Source organism: Metopolophium dirhodum, chromosome 4 (assembly GCF_019925205.1).
Source record: "Metopolophium dirhodum isolate CAU chromosome 4, ASM1992520v1, whole genome shotgun sequence".
NCBI lineage: Eukaryota > Metazoa > Arthropoda > Insecta > Hemiptera > Aphididae > Metopolophium > Metopolophium dirhodum.
Window position 1 is genome coordinate 11,918,669 of NC_083563.1, and position 22,884 is coordinate 11,941,552.

Below are 22,884 nucleotides of genomic sequence, written 5' to 3' on the forward strand. Positions count from 1 at the left end.
GATTGGTAGAAGCGGTGATGGCAGTAGGAGTAGCGAGAGGCGATATAAAAAGTTCGCCGGAATGTTCCAAGTTTTAATTAAACAATTGTTTTTTTAGAGTAAATATTTCAGTCGTAGCAGAGCATTTGTATATACAACATTAGCGTATAGTAGAAGGCGCGAAAGGGGCTCGCGTCAAGGCCGGTCGACCAAAGAGCGAGGAGGAAACGCGACGGTGCAATAATATAAAACAGTATAAAACGCGAATTGGAATTGAAGACGAAGAAAAACATGTACGCGCGCAACACAATATCAGCCGGTGCGGAATGGCACTCGGCTGCCAGGCCGCCTTTTTCCCGTCCGTCCGTTTCCCTCCCGTTAGGTATTGATTTGTTCCAAGGACCAGCGCACCCCATCCCCTCCGCACCACACCATCAACACCACTGCTGCCGCTGCCGCCGCCGCCGCCGCCGCCGCCGCCGACGACGACGTTGCTTCAGTCATCCACACATACCAAAGTCTGTCATTCTTTTAAACGCATTATAATAATAATAATAATATTATACGTACATAATAATATTATAAGTTATAACTAATATAGTAATATACTAGGTGCATGTAAAAACACGGGCGCACAGCGGTTAACGATTATTGTCATAACTAATAACTATTGCCAAAAGTTATTGTTTATTATTATTAGGCTATTTTAGATTTCATTTTTAGTCTGAACGCGCATGCAAAATAGTAAACGCCGACGTCGGCAAACGTGAACAGATGTCAAGCCATTGTCAACACGGCAGTACGGCACGGACACGTCTGACAACTGAAACACATCGATCGGGCACCGTAAACATTAAATGCAATACGTGACGAGATTTGTAGGGGAAAAAATACACACCGTAGTATCATAATCGCGTTCCTTGTATTGTTTTACACGTTTCCAATATTCTCCGGGAGACCAAACGTATTACATTATTTCCCCTGAAAATGGGGGAACCGCATGTGGCGTTATTATTATTTTTGACGGATACGCACATGTTATCATACGGTCTGTCGCAATGCGGGATACTTTCTACCCTTTGCAACAACTGCGCACATTATTTCTTCAATAAAATCCCAAAGCTACCATTTTACGTTCTCGATAAGAATATTAAGTTTTACTCGAACGTGTGGAGGGTATTATACCACACCACTTCGGTTTATACTTTATACGCTCGAAACCATAAACATAATATTTTGTGTTTTTGTTTGCAAATGAGACTGTTATTTATAAATAACATTATAATACTATTCAGATTTCAGAAAATAGCATACGTAAACGATTTTATATACAAGTAAATCGTAATATCATGTTGTATTTTGTTATACTTACGCCATACATGATACAACTATCAATTTTATTTTTATTTGGCTTCAAAGTATGTAACGTATTAGTAAAACATAATATTATAACATTTAATTATTGTTTTTACGATAAAAATAACCATAAATAAGACGTATTAAAATAATGTGTATCAAATCACAAATGCGTGTAATACTTGTAATAAATGTATATTTGATAAATTATCATATTTTTATTAAAGAAATTAATATTAACAACGTATTTTTGAAACGAATAAAATATACATATACATCGAAATTCAACCAACTGTACCAATATTGTATAATAAAGAAAAAAAATATTGTTTAACCAAATAACAGTTGATGTTAAAAATGTATTTTCAAAATTAAAAACTATAATATACTTTTTACTAATGATAAATAATGAAAATGTACGAAAGGAAATCAAATTATTACTTTGTATATTATAATACATATAATATATATATTATACATTTTTATACTATAACATTTTAGATTGTTAGAAGAACATAGGAAGTAACTTTTAATGCATAAGCAAACACTACCTACATTATTTAGTATTTATAATAGAATATACAGATAGAGCAATCTAAATTAAAAAAATGGGATATGAAATAAATAGATATTTACAACACTGACGGATAAAGATTTAAAATTAAATTACATAATTTCCTATAATGTTGGAAAACTCAAATAGAGAAATGGTTTTTTTGTGTGAAATTAATAAATAAAAGATACAATTATAACTTCCAACAAAGTTTTATACTTCTATCTTGCAACACTATTTCAGTTAAAATGCGTATTTTAGTAATGTGATTCAATTTAAATTCATGATTTTTTTTTTTAATATATATTATTATCCAAGATGTTGAGTGTTGATAACAATAACATTAAGATAGTTTTAACCAGTAAGTTATCCTTTTTAAAAAGTTTTTCTTTATCTTTGTTGTACACAGCATGTAGGGGATTATCTTGGACATAATAACTTATTGCGTTTGCATGAGATGTGGGAAGGGCGGTAGGCTGAGAGGGGGTAGACAGACTGGACCCTGGAATCCCCACTTAGAATGGCTGCCGCTAGTCCTATACTGTCATTGAATTATTCATGAGCCACTCAGACGAAGTTCAAATTTAAACCGCCATGCGTTACAATATTGCTTTTACTCACAAACCCGCGCGTATATAATATGCACAAATACAAAAAAAAACTGCTAAAATATGCTAATTTATGATATTAAATATTAAATATCATTGATTAATGTTATATGTTTGTACGTAGATACGTTTATACATAGAATTTATTTTATTCTAACGATACATTGATAATAAGAACAGATTTCAAACAAAGCATTTTTTTTTCTGTTTCGATATAATAATTTTTCTTTTTCCTTAAAAAAATACACTTGTGTGGAAATATAAAACTACAAAATTCATTGACCTCGAAAAAAATGGTTGTGATAAAGAGAAAAATGAAAGATGGTATGAGATGCCATGACAAATTGTATATTTCTTCATAAAAACATATTGTATCGATACGCTACTTTCTATATAGAAATCATGCATGGAACTGATTTTAGTCTACCGTTTTTTGAACCAAGTAAGATATTTTTAAATACATGATAAAACTATATGTATGAACAATCAACGTCTAATACCAGTATATAAAAAAAAATCATAAAATAAAATAGTTAAAAATAAATTATGTATTGAAAAAAAAATTATAAGTAAAAAGTCTATTTTTCTCAATTCAAGTTAAATTATATTTTTAATAACTCTTTAGTACAAACAATTCATGGCTCTTTTGTGGAAGATACAAAAAGTTTATATTATAGATAAAACTAAACATTAAATAATTGTTGAATTGTTCACTTTAAGATTTATATATTTTTTTAATTTTAAACCTATTATGATAGTATAATAAAATAGTTAATTAATAATGTTAACATGTTAATATTAATGAATAATATTCATTGACTATTGTGCATTTTATATAGTAAAATTTAAGTATTGTTAAACGTGTATAAAATGTAAATGTCTAGGTTAATGACTTTTATGACGTAGAAATATAAATAAAATATTGAGTTAGAAATGTTTTTGATTGTATATATAATATTATGTTAATATTTTATATATTATAATATTATGTGTATAAATTAAATGCAACCAATATACATGCAGTATTCAATCAATGCCAACGTGATAAACATAATTAATAATACGATTTAAGATCCACTATTTTAATGAATCAGATAATTAGAACTAATGACCATGAAACCATCATATTATTCTTTTTAATAGAGGCGGTATATAACAAAGAGAAAAGAAGGAATAGTGAGGCGGAATGTATGTATTGATACTTTTGGACTGGCTCTTCGTACTACAAAAATAATAAATACATTAGTACAATATTTCATTTACCGTTCGAATTTTTTTATAGTAAACGCAATACATTGTATTATTTATTTATTATTGCTCAAAATATAATTAATAAAACAACAAGTATATATTAATTATAGTATATTATTTTATAACTTTAATTTGTTTCAAATTTTCAATAGTCTGAATAGCCAAAATTTACAAGACAATGAATTATTTCAAGAAAGAAGTTATTACAATCTGGTATTAACATACAAAAGAAAAGATGTTAGGTAACAAAATATTCATCACAGTAAATATTATACAAATTTCCAAGATATAACATCGGTGTGTTTTTTTCTTCAAAGAGTTTGGTCAAGTTAAATCTTTTGATTTCATTTAGATACTTAGACAGGACATACGTGGGGTGCCCCGACAGTCGTGGATGAGCATGGTGTGAGGCAAACCGGCAGGTTTAATATGCACAAAGAAACCAGTTCTAAAATATTTCATACCTACTGGTCCAGGGATGCTCAGCAGTTGTTATAATATTATTTGAAGTGAACGATTCAACAATTATTATCCGTGTCGAGTCATTCAAATAATTATAAAAATACATATTATTCAACATGTATTAATCAGATGTATATAATTTGCATATTCAAATTATAATTTTATATAAATTATTATTTAAATGCAACAAATACTTTCAAAAAAATATACTGGTAAAGAAAACTTACATTACGCATTATAAAGTAATAATAACCAGTTAAATATTCGGAACCATTGCAGCAGCATTAGTCGATCCTGAACAAGCGCATGCTGTGACAGAGTAGTCAGTCTGACCAACAATTCAAACAATGAAGTCTATTTCAATAGGAAACATGATTTCTCCCCTCCAAAAAAAAACAATAAATTTATACCTATTATAGTATAATATAATACAGAGTTGTTTGAAGTTCAAACAGATGGAATATGCAGAATGCTATTAAAAAACTACAAATTATTTAACCTTTAAGTTTTACCAAACCAACTTAAGGGCTATGTAGTTAAAATCTATAAACATTGTATCAGATTCTATGAAAACTTATGTATATGACGAGCAATTATATATTTTCTTTAAATTAAATCTATGATCTAGAACATGTTTGTCATATTGGTCTTGTTTCCGTTTTTATACATTATTTGATTTTTAGTATAGGATGGTTATCTTAACATGTTACCATATAAAAAAAAAAAACTGAAATAAGATTATATTTAGTTTGAAGTTTGTTTATATATTTATAGTTCATATTATATAATTACATTTTAAAATGGGGGTTATAACTTATTTATAGCCAGGACTTCTTGTGAATAAATTGTGTTCTTAGTTGATATTTATTATTATTACCTATTACTATTATTTTATCAAACAACTCGGAGTTGTGTGTAATGCAAATTAAAGAAAACTATTTAAAGAATTTTACAAATAATATGTTTACTAATAACGATCTATAAACTCAAAACAAACTCGACGGTAATAATATAATAAATTAGCATGTATATAGAAACATATTGTATTATCTGGTTATATATTATTTCTTAGAAAAAAATTCACTAGGCAAATAATTATACAATTTAGATACAATATATTATTACTACACTAATAGAATATTAGGTCCTAGATGTTTATAATACACGTGTCATTGGGTTTAACTGAAGGTAATTTAATATTACATATTTACATTGAATTTTGACTAAAACTAATACACGTATATAATTATTTAATTTTCTGGATAGCGCATAGGTATTTATTTATTTAGTTTCCAACTTGATCAGTAATATACTAAATATATAAGTATTATTATTTATTATATTAGTGGAGCATATCTTTAGAACGTTAGCTCTTTAAGATTTCTGAATAGCTACTTAATTTAAAAATAGATCAATCCGATTATATTATTTATATTATGGAGACTTCTACAGAATCAAACAGTGGTTAAATTCAGTTTTTCATTAATAAAGATCTAAATAATTAAGACTAATGTAAAACTAATAAAATGTTGAAGATATTTTTCGGAAAGTTTAAGGCCTCGAATAAACAACCCTTTATTATTTATGTTCTATTTTTGAGTCAACCTTGCCCTTGCTGTCTATGTTTTATAATAATTTTTAAATAAATAAATACAAAATAATGAGCGCAATTGTAGTAAACTTGTAGGGCCAGTATTACAATAGTCGATCTCCGGTTAGACCGCGGAATTCGGCCGGTAAAATCAATGGGTTAAACGTAGGTAATCGAAGTGTAATCGACTATTGTAATACGGCCCTTAAGAGCTTATGAATACCTACCTTTTTTTTAAAAGAGTAACAATTAATATAAATCAATTTCCAATACTTAGACTGAAAAGTTGAATTTAAGCTTTGAAGTATATACTTATTATTTATATTGCATTAGACGATTTTTGATAATTTTATTCAGTTTTTCAAAGCAAAACATTAATTTACAAATTATATTTGTTGTTAAAAAAATTTTATGTGCAGCAATATTCTTTAATCAATTATGAATAATAAATCATATAATATAGTAAGTTCTAACGAACCATAGATTCTAACTATAACGTAGGAACTGTAAATATTTTAATTTTTTATAAACTATAGAAAAAAACATTTAAAGCGCTTTAAATACTGATAAGTATTAAAATATATTAAAATCATATTATTATATAATTAAATATATATTTAATTTTAACATTATTGTATTCGTATACAGGTACCTAGTTTAAAACCAGTCTCAGTTTAAGAAATTCAAAACGAGTTTGGTATGCTACTTATTTACTAAACAAATCAGACGGAATAAAAAAACAAATATCAACTGTCACGGTTCTTTATTATCAATATTTTAATTATAAAAATTAAAAGTATGTATAAAGTGAGAGAGAGGGAACAGTAATTCCAGGCGAGGTGGACGCCTACCAAATCAGGAAAAAAATAGTATAGAATTTACAAATTTAGTTTTTGGTTTGTATTTAAAAGTCTACATGAAAATATATTTTAATCACAATATTTTGTCAACATATTTTCAATCAAAAGAAAACAAATAACCGTACAATATTTATTAATTTAATATAATAATATAACATTATATATTATTATCTAGTTCTAGTAGAAAATAGAAATACAGTTAGGCCCGTTTCGCAGCCACGCGTATGATACGTACGATAACGTACCATACGCTTGCGGTTTGTAAAACGGGCCTTAATTATACCTACTTAATATTTATTAACTATATTAATTAAATTGATGAATATATGGAAATACAACTAATACTACCTAGCATAATATACTATAATCAAATTACTGTAAGTACCATAAGTAAATAAAATACATATTTTTGATAGCGGTAGGGTATCAACTTATTTCGTTTGTATCAAAAATTTAAATAAATAAAAATTACGTACCAGTTTTTTCCTTGATTTCACATAAAACGCTGAATAAAGAAGGTTTCATTCGATGACAATTTAGTGTATGTTTTCTGTAAAAATAAATATTTGATACTTTAAAATAACTTAATATAAATACCTTAATTTTTACATTAGTTTACATTATTTATCTCGGTTATTTTAAATAAACAAAACTGTAATTATTAGTAAAATTAGTATAATTAATGGTGATAATTATGCTTGATACTTTATTGTAAGGAAATTTATCAGGGCGAACGAAAATATAAAAAAAATTCATATTCCAAAAATAATATTTTATCGAAAAAACGTAAAATAACTATTTTCAATATTATTTGTTCTTAAAAACTTGGACATTACAGGTAATAAAAGTAACAAATCTAATAATTAAATTATCATATCATAGAAGGTTATTTTAATTTAAAACAAATAATTACATTTTTTTTACACAATTGTCAATAGATATTACTTATATCATTAATTGTTGATAAAATAATAAGTTGTATATTCAATTGAAATATTAGATGAAATCTGCAATAATTAATAACCTAAAATTATGAATACTTCTTATGAAATACTATTAAGATAAAATTATAAGACCATTAAATATTTATCTATAAATCGAATTGAAAGTCATAAAAAAAATAATGGACGTAATAAAATAATTAACCTAACGAATTAAATTATATTTATATCTTAAATTGAATTATCACATTAAAGCATATTATAGTTTTATTAGAATTAAAATAATATTTCTCAACTTAAAATAAGTTACATTTAACTACAGCGTGTCTTATAATAACACAATATTGTACCCTTGCATTTCACTATAAAAATACCTTTATATATACAGTATTACAGTATGTCAGTTACTTATAAGTTGGTGGAAAATATTAAAATACCTAATGTGTAGCTAGTTAAATACTTTACCCAGAACTATTATATACATTACGTACGTATCTACCTGTTTTATTATTTATACAGGATTTTTATTTTAAATGTTGACTTGTATGTCGTAGAAAATAAGTCACTCATCAACAAAATGTTCATCTGTGTATATAATTCTATCCAACAAATGTTCAGTTCAATTTTAGATTCTGAGCTAAGCGATGAATGTATTTACATTTACATTTACACAAATTACACAAAACAAGTTAGGAAAGCTTCTACATAACATAACAAAATTATGTATTAATTAAGTACCTAATATTATGTATGAATCAATAAATTGATCGTTTTTACAAGTAACATTTTGTTTAATAAATTAAATAAACGCACTTACATGTTTATGATGTTATCATAAATATTATCTTTAGAAGGGCATTTATTAATAAGGCATAAAATAAATTATGAGTATTTATTTATTCTACTAAGAAAAATATAAACCTATATGTATATAATATTTATAAGATTACCGGGTGAATAACTCGTATTTCCCTAAAATTGTATTTTAATTACCCCATACTATTTTTCCTCTGTAATGGGCAAACTGTTGGAACAAAATGTCATCAGCCATCATAATTTTAATCGCGTCAGAAATCCGTGTCCAATTTTCCATTAAAAGAGGTTATGATGCTATATTAATAACTTTTGCAGCACAAAAAGTAAACCTTGTGGTCATATGTATTTTGAACATCAATAGATAGATTCAATCAATTACTTTAAAAATAAAAAAATAAGTTTGACAAATTTAATCTAAATTTAAATACATTTGTCCTTTGTAAAAATACAAGATATTTCGTATAAATAAATGAAATAGACACTAAGATTTTCTAGTTTTCAATAAATAATATAATTTGTCTGTAGATTTTCTAAATCCTTGCACATGAAACCTAAATGTAATGCATGTAAAAGTATAATAAAAGATATTTTATTATTACACCTGTAGGTAATGTGTAACTTGTATAACACTAATGTCTAGAATGACATAACGACAGAATTAACCACAGCCCTAAAAAAATACTCTTTAATAAAAATTAAATTTATCTTGTAACTAAAATATAATGGTACATACTATTTTGGTCTGACGAGATATATTTATTTATTCTTAGCTTAATAGTAATAAATAAAACAGTACCTATAATATCAATTAACTCGCACGCTTCAGTCTTGTAATAAGGTATAATTACATTTATATAAATGTTATCGTTTAATAAGGGTATGCACATAAAAATAGAAAAATGAAAAAATATTTGGATACAGACCATCGGTTTTTGTTAAACATTAGGGAAACTACATTTACTGCTTGAAATCTTGACCATAAAAATTCGGTAGTTAGAAAAAAAATCCCCAGTTACTTAATGTACTGGGGATTGACGGGCATGTTAAATTTTTTAAAGTTTTCCAAATACTCGAATTTTGTCAACTCAGTCGTGTAAGGGCGTATGGCTATAAATTATAATGTTATATTATATTATTTATATAGGGTCCCGCCACATCATGCGTTTTAGCAGGTCCGGGTAAACCGGATGCGTTTAGACCGGATGATTTTGCCTATGTCACATCTATGCGTTTTTGTTCTTAAAAACGTTCCCGCCACTGCATTCCAAGTTCCAAACGCCACCACTAGTCCCCAAATTCGTCAAAAACCTACGACCAATAATTTCATTACATTCAACATCCCTACGCTCTCTGAGTTAGACCTAGATTACTTACGTAATTTATGCAGAATTATTTTATTATATTACTTTATCAGTTATAACGTTATAGGTACGAGTATAATTTTTTAATAGGTACCTAATTAAAGTGTGTCAAAATAATTACATTTTTTTATTTATTTTTTGAACATTACATAAGTAAGTATACTTGTATTTTATAAATGTATTAAATCGTAGTTATATAATATTTTATTATTAATTAGTTCATATTAAATACATTTAAATATAGATTAAATGAATCGTCAAAATACTAAAGTTGTTGCTGTAGCTGAAGCATTAGGCTTATTAGATCCACCAAAAGCAAAACGAAGGTATTGGGTACACCCACTAAATGCGGATCGTGAGAAAATAGGCCAGTTTACGACATTTTTTGAAAATATTAGACAATATCCTGATAAATTCTTCGAGTATTACCGTATGTCGATTTCAAGTTTTGATGAGTTGCTAAAAACTCTACGGCCACATATAACGAAAAATACCACAGAATTTCGTAATCCGATATCTGCTGAGGAACGTCTATCAATTACTTTAAGGTAAGTTTATTTTTTTATATTACGTATAAAAGTTAAGATCTTCAACGTGATATATATTATATATGACTATTAATAATTAATAAGTTATCACTAATCACCTATAAGTAGTTATCAAAAATTAAAAATAATTATTTTTATTTTTTAACATAATTTCCGTATTAGGTTATGAAAATACAAAGACAAACAGTATATTAGGTATAAGAAAAAAAATGTAATACTTTATTTTTATTCAAAGATCAAATAATATTTAACAGTATGGTATAAATAACATTAAAACATAACAATCTTCGTTATTTAATTAAAAAATATAAAAAAAATGAAACAATTTCATGTTCTTACAAAATTAAAAATTACATACTTTTTAATGTCATTAATACATTATAAACACCATATAATATTTTACTGTAAGTATAACAAACCTTGTTACTTTAATATTTATAAAAAAAATTAAAAAAGGTCATGTTTGAATTTAAAATTTAAATGACGCACCTTATTGCAATAAGTATAATTTAAACTTTAATTATGTATCATACTATTAAAATTTTTCAAACAAATCTCCACTAGTAGTAGGTTGTTGGGACTGATCAGATATATAAGTATATGAGCTTTTAGGATATGGTGTGGGATGTTGAGCATTTGGATTGAAATCAGATGAATATATTGGCAAGGGTTGTGGTATAAGATTATGATTTTGATTGTTCCCCAGGCCGGGATTGAACGAAGGACATACATTTGAATATTGAGTTGGGATAGGGACATTCTGACTAGTGTTTTGATTAATGTTAAAATATGGCGGAGTTGATTGTAGTTGATTAGATCCTAATGATACGTTCCTAAAATATTGTAGAGTCATAAGACGAAAATCTGTTTTTTGATTATAGTTTAGTCTTTTATAATCGGGTAATAAGGAATATAAAAATGCCTTATCAGGATCAGAGGTTACATCATCTTCAGAAGTAGCTAAATTGCTTAGTAACTCTTTTTGAAATGGTGTCATCTTTTGTACCTTGGAATTATTTTGTTTTTTACTTTTTGGAGTTGAATATGTGTCGAATTGAGGTGGCATAATTTCATTATCTAAAACCAGCTCGTAGGATGAATCTTCTCCACCGGTATTTTCTCCTTCTTCTTGTACACTTTCATTGAAATTACCTGTCGTCCTATGAGCAAATAAATAATAATTCATCTAGTTGCCATTACTAGTGATGTACATTTTCATGAATATTTTTTGTTATGAACTAGATTTTATAATTTCTGATATTAATTTCATATCAGATAAAACTAACTACTCTGCAGAGGCGTAACCGGAAATATTTATAAAAAAAATAGTATGTACAAAATGTATCACAGTGCAGTGGTCTGGTCTTGGGGAATACATTTTTTAGTAATTTTTAACAAAAACTGTGATTTTTTGGACTCAAATTCAAAAAATTATTTTTGGATTTCAGCGTATTTTTAAAAATCTAAAATTGTCGAGTTTAGATTGCATTATGAATATGTTTGTAATAAATATCTTTATTAATATAATTACCTTCTTTTTTTAATTATGTGCTGCAAGAACGTCAGTGATTCTGCGTATACATAATTTTTTCTTTTAGCACTATCACCACTTTTACCCTGATTCATAAATTTTGAATAGTGGTCTCTAATATGTCTCCATTTAGCTTTCAGATCGGTCACTATAATAATATTAATTTATAATATTATAAAATATAAATAATTAATCAAATCAGTATAAAACTGGATATTTCCGTGAAACCTTGTTTAAAATTTACAATCCTTCGAAAAAATGTTGAACATTTTATAAATTTTTAACTACAAAATAATTATTAAATTTTAAATTTGATTAATTTTGTCAAAATTCTAAGTCTAAATGCTTATAAAAAAAATTGTGCCTATGTATTTTAATATTTTTCAATTGCTATTGTAAAAATATATCAGGAGTGTTGTATTACATTTGCACGCTTGTTGACCCAACAAAAAAAATTTTATTGATATTAATTATAGAATAAAAAACTAAAAATGACCGTCAATAGCTCAAAATAAGTCAAAATATTTTTAAAAATGTTATGTTGTATAGAATATGCTAATAAAAACACTCAATAAAAATGCCATGTATCAACAGAGTAAAACCAAAAACCAAAATTAATTTTTTTGAAAACCGTTTTTTCTAATTTTTTTTCTCCTCATGCTTTTGAAAACTACTGGGAATTTTTAATTTCGACTGTATGTACCAACAAGATTCACTATCCCATCGGAAAAGATACTAAAGTTGAAAATATCGAATCATTATTTCGACATCTTATCGTGTACAAAGACACAAAAAATAAAATTAAAAAAACAAACACATTGTAAAATCAATACGTTCATTGTTACGCTCAGGATGTAAAAACTAAAAAAAAATTATTCATCAAAATGTATTTATTAATTATGTATTTTTTGTTTATTAGATATTTATCAACTGGTACGTGCTTCGCTGCATTAAAATTTGATTTTTGTGTGGGAAGAAGTACGATTGGAGTGATCGTAAAAGACACTTGTAAAGTGATATGGTCAACTTTAAATTCAAAAGAGATGCCTAAACCGACTAAAGAAGATTGGGTGGAAATATCAAATATATTTTATACTAAAACAAATTTTCCAAATTGTCTAGGAGCAATAGACGGAAAACATATAAGGTGTAGAAATCCTAACAACTCCGGTTCGTTCTACTTTAATTATAAGAAGTATTTCTCTATCGTTTTGATGGCAATAGTTGATGCAAATTTGAATTTCGTTGTAATCGATGTGGGTTCATATGGTCGTGAAGGGGACTCCAATGTGTTCAAGGAGTGTGCATTTGGTAAACAATTATATGAAGGTAAATTGAACATACCAGAACCAGTTACTTTACCAAATACAAGTACCAATCCACAACCGTATGTGTTTATTGGAGATGAAGCGTTTGCTTTACATTCAAATTTACTTAGACCGTACCCTGGACGTAACCTTACTGATTCTCGAAGAGTGTTCAACTACCGATTATCCAGAGCAAGGCGCACAGTCGAATGTGCCTTTGGAGTCCTCGCGAATAAATGGCGTGTTTTACATACGGCTATCCAGGTGGAGCCAGATTTTACGGACGACATTATAAAAGCATGTTGCATACTGCACAACTTCGTTCGTAAAAGAGATGGTATAAATTATGAAGATTCTGAAACGCACAACTTAGAAGATATTGAAGCTCGTGGAACAGGGACTCGTTCGCATGGAATTGAAGTGAGGGATTACTTTGCCAACTACTTTATGGGCCCAGGAGCAGTAGATTTTCAATACGACATGATTTGATTTTTAAATAAAAATATAAGTTCTAGAATAAAATTATTTTTAAATTTAAAAATGTATTCAATAATTTAATTTATATCTACATGATATAATAATATAATAATTGTAAACAGTATAATAAATATAAAATATAACTTAGAATACTTACCTTTACTTTCTTTTGCATGTTCTTCAAGCTCACTCCAATCTTCAAACATGTACTCACCAATCGTGTTCCAACTTTTTTGTCTTATATGCTTATCCATATAATCTTTGGATCCAATTTTCCATATGGAAGGGTTATTTTGTACACATGATATAAATTTATCGGTATCAAAAACCATTTTTCAAAATATAAATATTTAAAAAATATGTCTAGGTAAAATATTCAAAAAACGCAGCGGCCAAAACGCACAGTGTGGCATACACGATTTAAAATAATGTGTTTTGATGACTTGTCCTGTCGATTCGTTTCCCGCCCGACCGCAACATGATGCGGTCGGTCAGCGGCAGGAATCGACCGGTCCCGACAAAACGCTCTAATATAGCACCTATGATTAGAAACTATGCAAGTTGTTGTTCCGGTCGACCGGATGCGTTTTACCCGGACCCGCCAAAACGCATGGTGTGGCGGGACCCATAGGTATCGTTTATTTTATCGCAATTTATCAACATGACAAATAATAATTCAAGGGCTCTTTATAACATGCTACTTGAACTTTTTCCTTAAATCCACCACTGCTTTTAAGTACAATTAACACAAAATTCCCAATAGATACACGAATTTTATGTTATAAATTTGTGGTACATGAAAATTTTCAAACTGGGTAGGTTGTACGCGGATATAAAAAGTTGAAAACCGCTGTAACTCTCAAGTTAAACAACATGATCGTAAAAGCGGCAAGTGATGCTCGGAATCTAAAATCTCTTTGTTATTTGTGACTACAATGTCATAGTTAAAACACTAAAATATGAAAATAACAAAATTTATAGATACTTAAGTTATTTTGAATTTTAAGATTATTTAAAAATTTAAAATAACATAGATTGTACCTTTTACATTTTTTTTAGACTGAATCTATCTAACTTTAAAATTTTACGAAGTCATGTAAAACAATTTTCGAAATTCTCCAATGTTTATTTTAACAGTTATATTAGGTATGTACCTATACATAATTATAAAAAATAAATCATTGGTATAAATTTCAAAAAGTGCACACGTAAATAAAACTATAAGCAGTAAAGCACAAGATAATTTATTCATTATATTTTCGTAAAATAACTGTCGTTAAATATACAAAAAAGAAACACAAATTGAGTTTATTTAAATATCAAATTAAACATCTGGTCAAAATAAATGTTCGTAGGAATAATATTATATCAAAAGTTTAGTCGATTACTAAATGTTTGATAGAACAAATCTAAGAAAATGACCGATCACCGATCTATTTTAAATGTCTTAAGAGTTAAAACACCGGTTAAAACTTTTTCCCCTGTGTATTTAAAGGGTTTTTCGTCCCAGATTAATTTTTTCTTTATTTTATTTAAAGACTAATTTTCAAAGATATTTATAATCAAAGAAAATATACCTACCTAAACTACATTTTTACACCAAATTGAAATTGATTGAAGCAATTTTTAATCATATAGTATCATATGTATCGGGATTATTTATTTTTAGTGTTATGAATAATTAGGACGGAACGGATTGAAACTGCTTGATTTCTAAAATTTAGTAACAAGAAATAATTGCTTATTAAAAAATACTTCACTCAAAATGTTTGTTTTTTATATTTCCCTAACCTAATTCTTAAATTATAAATTACGATACCTATTAATTTAACTACTAAAATACAAAGGACTGATGACTAAAACAAGACAAATACCTACTGAAATACACGACATTATGGATGAGCAACAATCCCTTTTTTCCAGTCCGAGTTGTGTTTGAAATTTATATACGAAGACGAATACCGCTCTTGGAACTTTTAGTTTTTAAACTGTCTGTTTGGTAAGTTGCCCACTTTCCCATCCTTGTATTATATGATTGCTAGTCATGACTCTTGATTGTAAATTTTACCTTTAATATATTTTAATTAAAGAAACTACTTGTTTTTAAATTCTGAGTAAAACTAAGAATGAATGATCTTGAGAAAGTTTATTTTAATTATTTTCTTCTGTGAATATTGTTCGGATACACTAAAAGTTTTATGTAGTATATTTTATAATATTGTAATTTGAATCTAGATAGTATTCTACAAAGAGATCATCCCAAAAATTATTTAAATGTGAGAAAATGTTCTAATAAATATTGAATTAATGGTAGCTAAATCGGTTTTAAATGTTCCCTATTTTATCAAAGACCTGGCACTTTACGAGACTTTTAAATTCCCATCATAAAAAATTACTTTGAATTAATATTGAACAAATTCTAAGTACAACTAACAAAATCAAAGAGACATTATCAATCATCTGAACCTTTCCAGCATTGATGATTAAAACAAAGTTGTCGCCACAGAACAATAAAATTGGAACTATTAGCTACTTACCTAGATAAATCTCATTGTTCTATTTTTAATTTTTGTTTTCAATATTAATTATTTTTATATATTATTCTCAATATTATTTTATGCCATATTAGTAATTGAATAACAACAATATAATTATATCCAAATTTTAAAATTTAATTTCCACCTATCAAGTTTAGATAACAAAAAGTTCATAAGTGTCCAATAGGTTAGGCTATTTTTTTTAATAATAATTACTATAGTTAAGCTCAAAATAATTTTGTCGAAACGGATAAAACAAATTAATTATTATGCATCTTTAATTTCTGTCTGGCTTTTTAAACGTAATATTCTTTCAATTTTATCAATTTTTTTTGTATATAATTTAAGTCTAAAATAACATAACCTAACCTAACCCAATAAGAAAATTAATTTAGTAGATTTAGGTATTAAATAGGTAAAATACTTATTAGTTGTTAAAAATAAAAACTATACAGAGAAAAGGATTTATTCCAAAAAATACTTTTTAGGTACCTATATGATTTTATTTCAACATTAAAAAATAAATCTTATAAAATGAATAAAATAAAATATATTGTGACATTTTCATAGAATTGGTAAAATTACGAATATGTAATATACCTAATATCGATTTTTTCAACTCCCAGATTTCAATCTTCCACAATGCGCAATTAAATCTGGGGTCAAATCCTTCATAATGAGTATTATACTATTATAAAATCCCACAGCCGTATATTTCAATTTCTTATCGTTCAAAACAAGTCATTAGAAACATAACATTGAAACTATTACCAGTAGATATACTATCAAAGTATGGCCAAAGCAGATAGATGTGCCAGGAGAAAAAAGTAAAACTAATTTACATTCAAAATTAACATTTGATGGAAAAACTAAAAAAATCAATATCTTGTATAGGTACCTGTTTATTTTTACCTTGATTTAGAACAAATGTCTGAAGACTAATTGAATAAACAAATTTTTTTTAAGTTTGCAATGAGTTACCTGACAAAACTCTGTGAGCGTTCAATTATAGAATGTCCTAGGAAATAAGAGATTGGAGGAAGTTATAATGGGAGGATTTGTTAATGATAATTTACAAAATATTCTCATAAAAACGATGGTCCAAACTAAATAGGTACTATATTTAAAGTTGACACTGTTTGAACTAGTAATAATTTAAGGTAAATGCATTTTTAACAAAATTCATCAATGTAATAGGTATACTTTGTTCAAGTTAAGAAACGTATTTGGCGACCACCAATTTTCGTTGAGCCAGTCAGGCAACACTCGTTTGTCAACCCCACCCACCAAAATAAGTGTTTAAAATTTGTTTAGGTACCTTAGTTAGTTACTTTAAGTAAATAAATAAATATTAAAATAAATTAAATTAAAAAGTTACCTATATGAACATTTTGATAATTTTAATGGGCACCTAGCTATCATGTTGGATAAAACTAGTGATAAGACCTGCTGACCATGTTTCTAATACAATACAAAAACACTTTCCTGTGTTAAGTAGGTAGTTGATAGTTTGATACAATGTATCATGAAATAAACTAATATATAAATACCTAGCTAGTAAATTAATATAATATCACAAAATACTAAGAGTTTACGACTATTTATAGCTATCAAGATCAGTTGATAAAAAGTAGGATGTAATAGAAAATAGGAAAAAAATATTTAAGTAGGTAGGTACCTTGAGTTTCAATAATAAACATTACAGCTAAAATTTGAAGTAAATACCTTAAGTGTACCTATTAGGTATATGGATAATGTATAGGTATATAAAATATGTGTACAATAAGTAGGGTTTAATTACCTAGCTTGAGCTTCATCTAAAGACTGATCAGTAATGTTCATTATTTGCTGCAAAATTTCACCAATATCCTGTTTACGTGTATCTTGATCAGGTGGCGTGGGAGCACCATGGTTGGGATCGACAGACGACATCCCATAAGGTTGTGGCAACATCGCACTGGTCGGATGCATCATGCGGTTATGCTCATCCATGCTATTCATTTTGATAAATTCTGAAATTGTACGTACAAATTCAATTAGGTAGGTACTTAATGTAAGTAATTTTATAAGTTCCAAACACGATTCAGGGCATTAGAATGGAGAAAAAAAATAATCCATTGACACCTTCCGAGGGACTTAAATGGGGTGGAGTAATAATTGAAGCGATGAATGTTTATCTATACATTATTAGGTAGGTATATTACATAAAATTGTGTTTGTCGAGGGACGACACACGTCGTTGACGCGAGTTCTGTGCACTTACATTGTGAGTCGTTTGCGGAAAACGTCAGCGGCATAACAGCGCAGAACCGAAGAGATCCCGTCCGGAAGTCTAACGGTATAGACGATCGCCTTCCACGGGAACGGAGTTCGCCGGCATGAAGTAGTTATCGCACGAGCACAGGAAACGCACACGGACGTCGACGATTACTATCGTAATGATACGATCACAAACGTACCATACGTACGGCAAGTATTATGTTTTTTTCATTCCTGACGTGGTCGAAATTTCATTGGGGAAATGACGAACAATATCGAGACGGAGATGGAGAGATGAAAATATATAGCGAAAATGAAACCCAAGACAACGGCGAGTCACACACGGACCGTGCGTAATGTTCCAGACACGTACTTGGGAAATTGAAAACAATAACGCCTAATCGGTGTAATTAATTAATAAAAATATTATTGAACGATGGTGAAGGAGACGACGGCGACAGCGGTGGTGACAGTGATGATGAAGATGACGATAATAATAACAGTGAAATTAATTCGATAAAAAAAAACGAAACAAAACAAAACAAAACAAAAGAAATATGGCCGTAACGCGAAACGGTACGGTCGAGACGCGGACAACTGGGATTGAGAGCTGTCTCGGCGCCGGTGGCAGAGCGGTTCCAGATTTCCCAGTGCCCGGGGATGGTGGTGGGGAGCCCAGCCGTCGGAATGCCGTCAGCCGGCCAATGGCGGGTCCCGCTTTTGCGTCGCGGGTGACGGCGGCGATACGACCAACTACACTACGTACGACTATAATACAACTTTACTTACTACTGGCACCGCCACCACCGACGTCACCGTCACCGACACCGTCACCGCCTCCGCCACTGCCACCTCAAACACCGCCGCTACCACCCCACCCTGCGTCAACAACCGACGGGGCAACGACAGTAGAACGGTACCGCTCGGCAAATGAAGCGAATAATATGGACCGATCGTCGATCGGACGGGCGCCCTCGCTTAGTCGCTTCCCGGGAAAATCCCGGTGCGTTGCACCACTGATTGCCGCCGGGTCCTTATCAGCTTTCGACCGGCACCCGGACTCGTTGTCCCAGACGACTGATGCCGTCCGGCGACGTTTTGTCCACCACGAGTTCAATGAATAATAATTTTACAGAAATCTTGTGGATTGCATCTAATGGCTAATATTATTTATTATATTAGATTTTTACGTTCGTGAAGACTACAGGTAGGTGCCTTCAGAAATTTGCCGGAGCAAAGAGGTGTAGATTTCCCCTTAAACTGTAAATCGGTTGAATTTGAAAAAATGCAGTGTTCTTCTTCACTAGTATACGTGCGATTTATGAACAAGACACATAAATCACCGGTTAACTTTTTTCGACCATGATAACAATTAACAAGGACGTGGTTGAGGAATAGCGATCTCAAGTTGACTTTTCCTCTTTTTATTACTTAAATTATCTTAAATAATACTTTATGGGATAGGTAAACCGATCTATCCACGAATCTCTAAGCTTTATAACTCATAGATATTCTATATAAACCAAGTTTATAGATATAACCACAAGCGGTGGGTTTTTACTTTTTCTGGCTGGTAAGGACTCTTGGGGATGAGGATGCATTATTATTGTGATTTCCACGGGAATAAGCAAAATTAATCATTTTCATCATATCGGCGTCTGGCGTTGCTAAATTATTTGAAACGAAAACATAGCGATTATTTTAATGATACAGCCATTAACTATGTACATATTATACAGTATATAGGTACATGTTTATGCAAACTAACCCTATTTGTAGGTATCCTTAAATCATGCATTCATGTAAATTCTAGATGGTACTTGGTACCTACTTACTCGTGAGATGTGAGAATTTCAAATTCGGTATATCATCATTTTCTTATTGTTGAACACAAGACCGTTAACGCCTTAGTGTTGCCTTATAATTTATATATACGCACCACTTCTATAAAATAATTAAAAATTGAAGCAATTCTCTCTGGCTTCTGTGTATTTATTTTTATTATTTGCATAATTTTTGATATAAACATAATATTATTAGGTATGATATTAGGTAATATCGTGGATAACATGATATAGTTATAGCCTATAATATCATATACCTAGGAAGGTACCAGCATTCATTACATAAATAGTATGATTTATGATCACCAATAATACGTTTTTCCTTCTCTGAATTTATTCTGTTACAGAACGTTATTTTAAATTTTAAATATTTTATAATTTATATAATTTTACTTCAAGCAATATCATCGGTATATTTTTCTTTTGCAATACCTAGTAAATATTATAATGAATGACTGTTAAAATTTCAACAGAATTAAAAGTACGTATCTATCTATATTATATAACATGTTATAAAAATTTTATAATTATTATTTATATCATTCAAATTTCTAACAGTTCAATTGTTTTTTTCTTTTGATAGGAAATAATATGTGCACAAATCAATAAATGTCTATACTATACGGCTAACTTGCCTAACTGTGATGCATATACAAACTTAATCTATATTGACAAGAAGGTATTTTATTTGATTAATAAGCCACTTATAGTCACACATTAGCGGCATTTTAATTAGTTTACTTTGAGTTAACCTTAACCGGCTTAAATGTTTAGACTGCATGACATCAAATTACAAAAACGGGGACATTTAGACCACAAATTAAAAAAAAACAATAATCTCAGGTCATAGGATAATAAATATTTTTTTCATTAATTTCAGACCCGACGAAGTATTCAATAATAATTTTTGATTCAATGCTACCATAATTTGTAATATTAATTATTTACGTTTTATACTATGAATTTATCGATATGCATGTATAATACTAAATCTAAATATTGTAGGTAGCTTTGGCATCTGCGAATTGTTTTTATAACTCGTAAATGTATTTCTGGGGAGGACCCAAAAATTCTACTATTTCGATCCATGATCCACTGTGGATACATACAAAAAAAATCATTCATAATATTACTGTACTATTTTAAGGAAGTGATGACGTATTAACAATTCAGAATTAGATTCCGCTAACAAAATTAAATAAACCTAAGTCATAATGAACAAAATGCATTTATTGTTACAAACATTTTGTAGTAAAATTATATTTATTTTTGTATTTTTGTAAACATAGCGTGTTATTAAATTATTACAATTTAGTTATAATGTAAATATATATACGTATATACTATATACTATATAGTATATATACCATTATAATATAGTATTATAAACATATCACAAAGTTTCATTAACATTAACATACTTAGTGATGGCATACATATTATATTAACAAAATAATTATATTTATTATAGGCAACTACATAAAATAAGACTAAATTTCTAAATTAATTTTTAGTAATGTGCTTGTGTATTTTTAAACATAATAATTATTACATGACATTGTCAATGTCAACATACATTTTTCTGTTGTAACTTTTAATCATATATGATATATCTAACAGCTATGAGTTACCAATTGTATTTAAGTACTTTTTTGAATATTTATAAATTATAATTAACATTATAAATGGTAAATGTCGTAATGTCTGCTGGTATAACAGCCTATACGTTTTTGAACATAAATTATAAATATAAAACTTTAGATAGTTTATATATTAATAAGATATACATCATATACGCTACACCTATATAGTAGGTACTTAATTTATATCCGTGTATGCACTATTCGATGATAAGATGACATGAAATATTTCAAACGCATGACCCTGAATTTTATTCGGGGTTTTTTTTACTCCTATAAAGGACTGAATATTACATTTTGTCTATCTTAAAATATAAATTTGACTTATTCATAGTGAATTAAAATTCCGATTTGTGCATGTTGTATTTAGAAAGGTATATCAATAAGTATAATTATCACATAAATCATAAATAATCATAGAATTTTTAAAGCCTCTCGTCATCAATTTTTAGTTAGGAATCAATACATATAAAATTAAAGTTCGGCGGAGTCGATAGCCGACACAATCGTAAGTTTCTTACAGGTGAAAAGGTAATTTCAAGCCCGTAACGGAACGCATGTTACCAGGTGAATTTATACTACCTGTAGTAAAACATATACCTTTTTGGGACGCAAATTGTTCGAAACTCTCGACTATTGTAGTTTGTGTATTGTAAACCAATTCATGCATGTTCTTGCCTTAAACTAACATAGTAAGTATAAAATCACGTAATATTAACTTAATAAGTAATAACTTATTTACGTATTCTGATTGGGGCCCTCAGCCAATATTTGCTACTTCACCTGTTTTGCAGGTACAAAATTCGCGTGTGCTCTATTATTTGCCTAAAATAATCCGGGACCCAACTAGTATACTACCTTCAATGAACTCCAAGTGTTAGGGACCCAACTCGGATGCCCCACGCCAGTCGGGAGGCGTACAAAAAGCTATTAACCTCCCGCTGAGTCCCACCGACTATAGCT

At 28.7% G+C, this 22,884-nt stretch overlaps 3 protein-coding genes across 5 annotated transcripts in view; 1 reads left to right on the plus strand and 2 right to left on the minus strand.

Annotated features, from left to right (window-relative positions):
* LOC132942641 (homeobox protein extradenticle) overlaps window positions 1-19,233 on the minus strand; it is a 34,239-nt gene extending 15,006 nt beyond the window's left edge. Inside the window, exons 1-3 of one of the 2 annotated variants that reach the window (XM_061011207.1) lie at window positions 18,442-19,233; window positions 17,980-18,190; window positions 7,137-7,210 (exon numbers count right to left, since the gene is read on the minus strand). In XM_061011207.1, coding sequence (XP_060867190.1) covers window positions 7,137-7,210; window positions 17,980-18,179 — 274 coding nt within the window. In that variant the 5' untranslated portion in view covers window positions 18,180-18,190; window positions 18,442-19,233. The remainder of the gene's footprint in view (window positions 1-7,136; window positions 7,211-17,979; window positions 18,191-18,441) is intronic. The other variant, XM_061011208.1, reaches the window with a different exon arrangement.
* LOC132943057 (uncharacterized) lies at window positions 9,547-13,916 on the plus strand. 2 transcript variants are annotated; one of them, XM_061011848.1, is made up of 3 exons: window positions 9,547-9,931; window positions 10,023-10,326; window positions 12,777-13,915. In XM_061011848.1, the coding sequence occupies exons 2-3, from the start codon at window positions 10,028-10,030 to the stop codon at window positions 13,651-13,653; spliced, it is 1,176 nt and encodes a 391-aa protein (XP_060867831.1). In that variant the 5' UTR covers window positions 9,547-9,931; window positions 10,023-10,027; the 3' UTR covers window positions 13,654-13,915. The 2 variants fall into 2 exon arrangements, with proteins under 2 accessions (XP_060867831.1, XP_060867832.1); XM_061011849.1 differs by lacking the exon at window positions 9,547-9,931 and having other exon boundaries at window positions 9,940-10,326; window positions 12,777-13,916.
* LOC132943058 (uncharacterized) lies at window positions 10,354-14,233 on the minus strand. The gene is made up of 3 exons (XM_061011850.1): window positions 13,799-14,233; window positions 11,858-12,005; window positions 10,354-11,486 (listed from the first exon to the last, which is right to left on the minus strand). Exons 1-3 carry the CDS (start codon window positions 13,971-13,973, stop codon window positions 10,862-10,864), a joined length of 948 nt encoding a protein of 315 aa, XP_060867833.1. The 5' UTR covers window positions 13,974-14,233; the 3' UTR covers window positions 10,354-10,861.
* Window positions 19,234-22,884: the final 3,651 nt, after the last annotated feature.

Bases quoted from the DNA above. Each gene is read 5' to 3' on its own strand.
- LOC132943058 (XM_061011850.1), bottom strand. From the start codon at position 13,973: ATGGTTTTTGATACCGATAAATTTATATCATGTGTACAAAATAACCCT. The intron at 12,006-13,798 runs GTAAGTATTCTA...ATATTATTATAG, and splicing joins ACATGCAAAAGAAAGTAAAG to TGACCGATCTGAAAGCTAAA. The intron at 11,487-11,857 runs GTAATTATATTA...ATTTGCTCATAG, and splicing joins CACATAATTAAAAAAAGAAG to GACGACAGGTAATTTCAATG.
- LOC132943057 (XM_061011848.1), top strand. From the start codon at position 10,028: ATGAATCGTCAAAATACTAAAGTTGTTGCTGTAGCTGAAGCATTAGGC. The intron at 10,327-12,776 runs GTAAGTTTATTT...TTTGTTTATTAG, and splicing joins CGTCTATCAATTACTTTAAG to ATATTTATCAACTGGTACGT.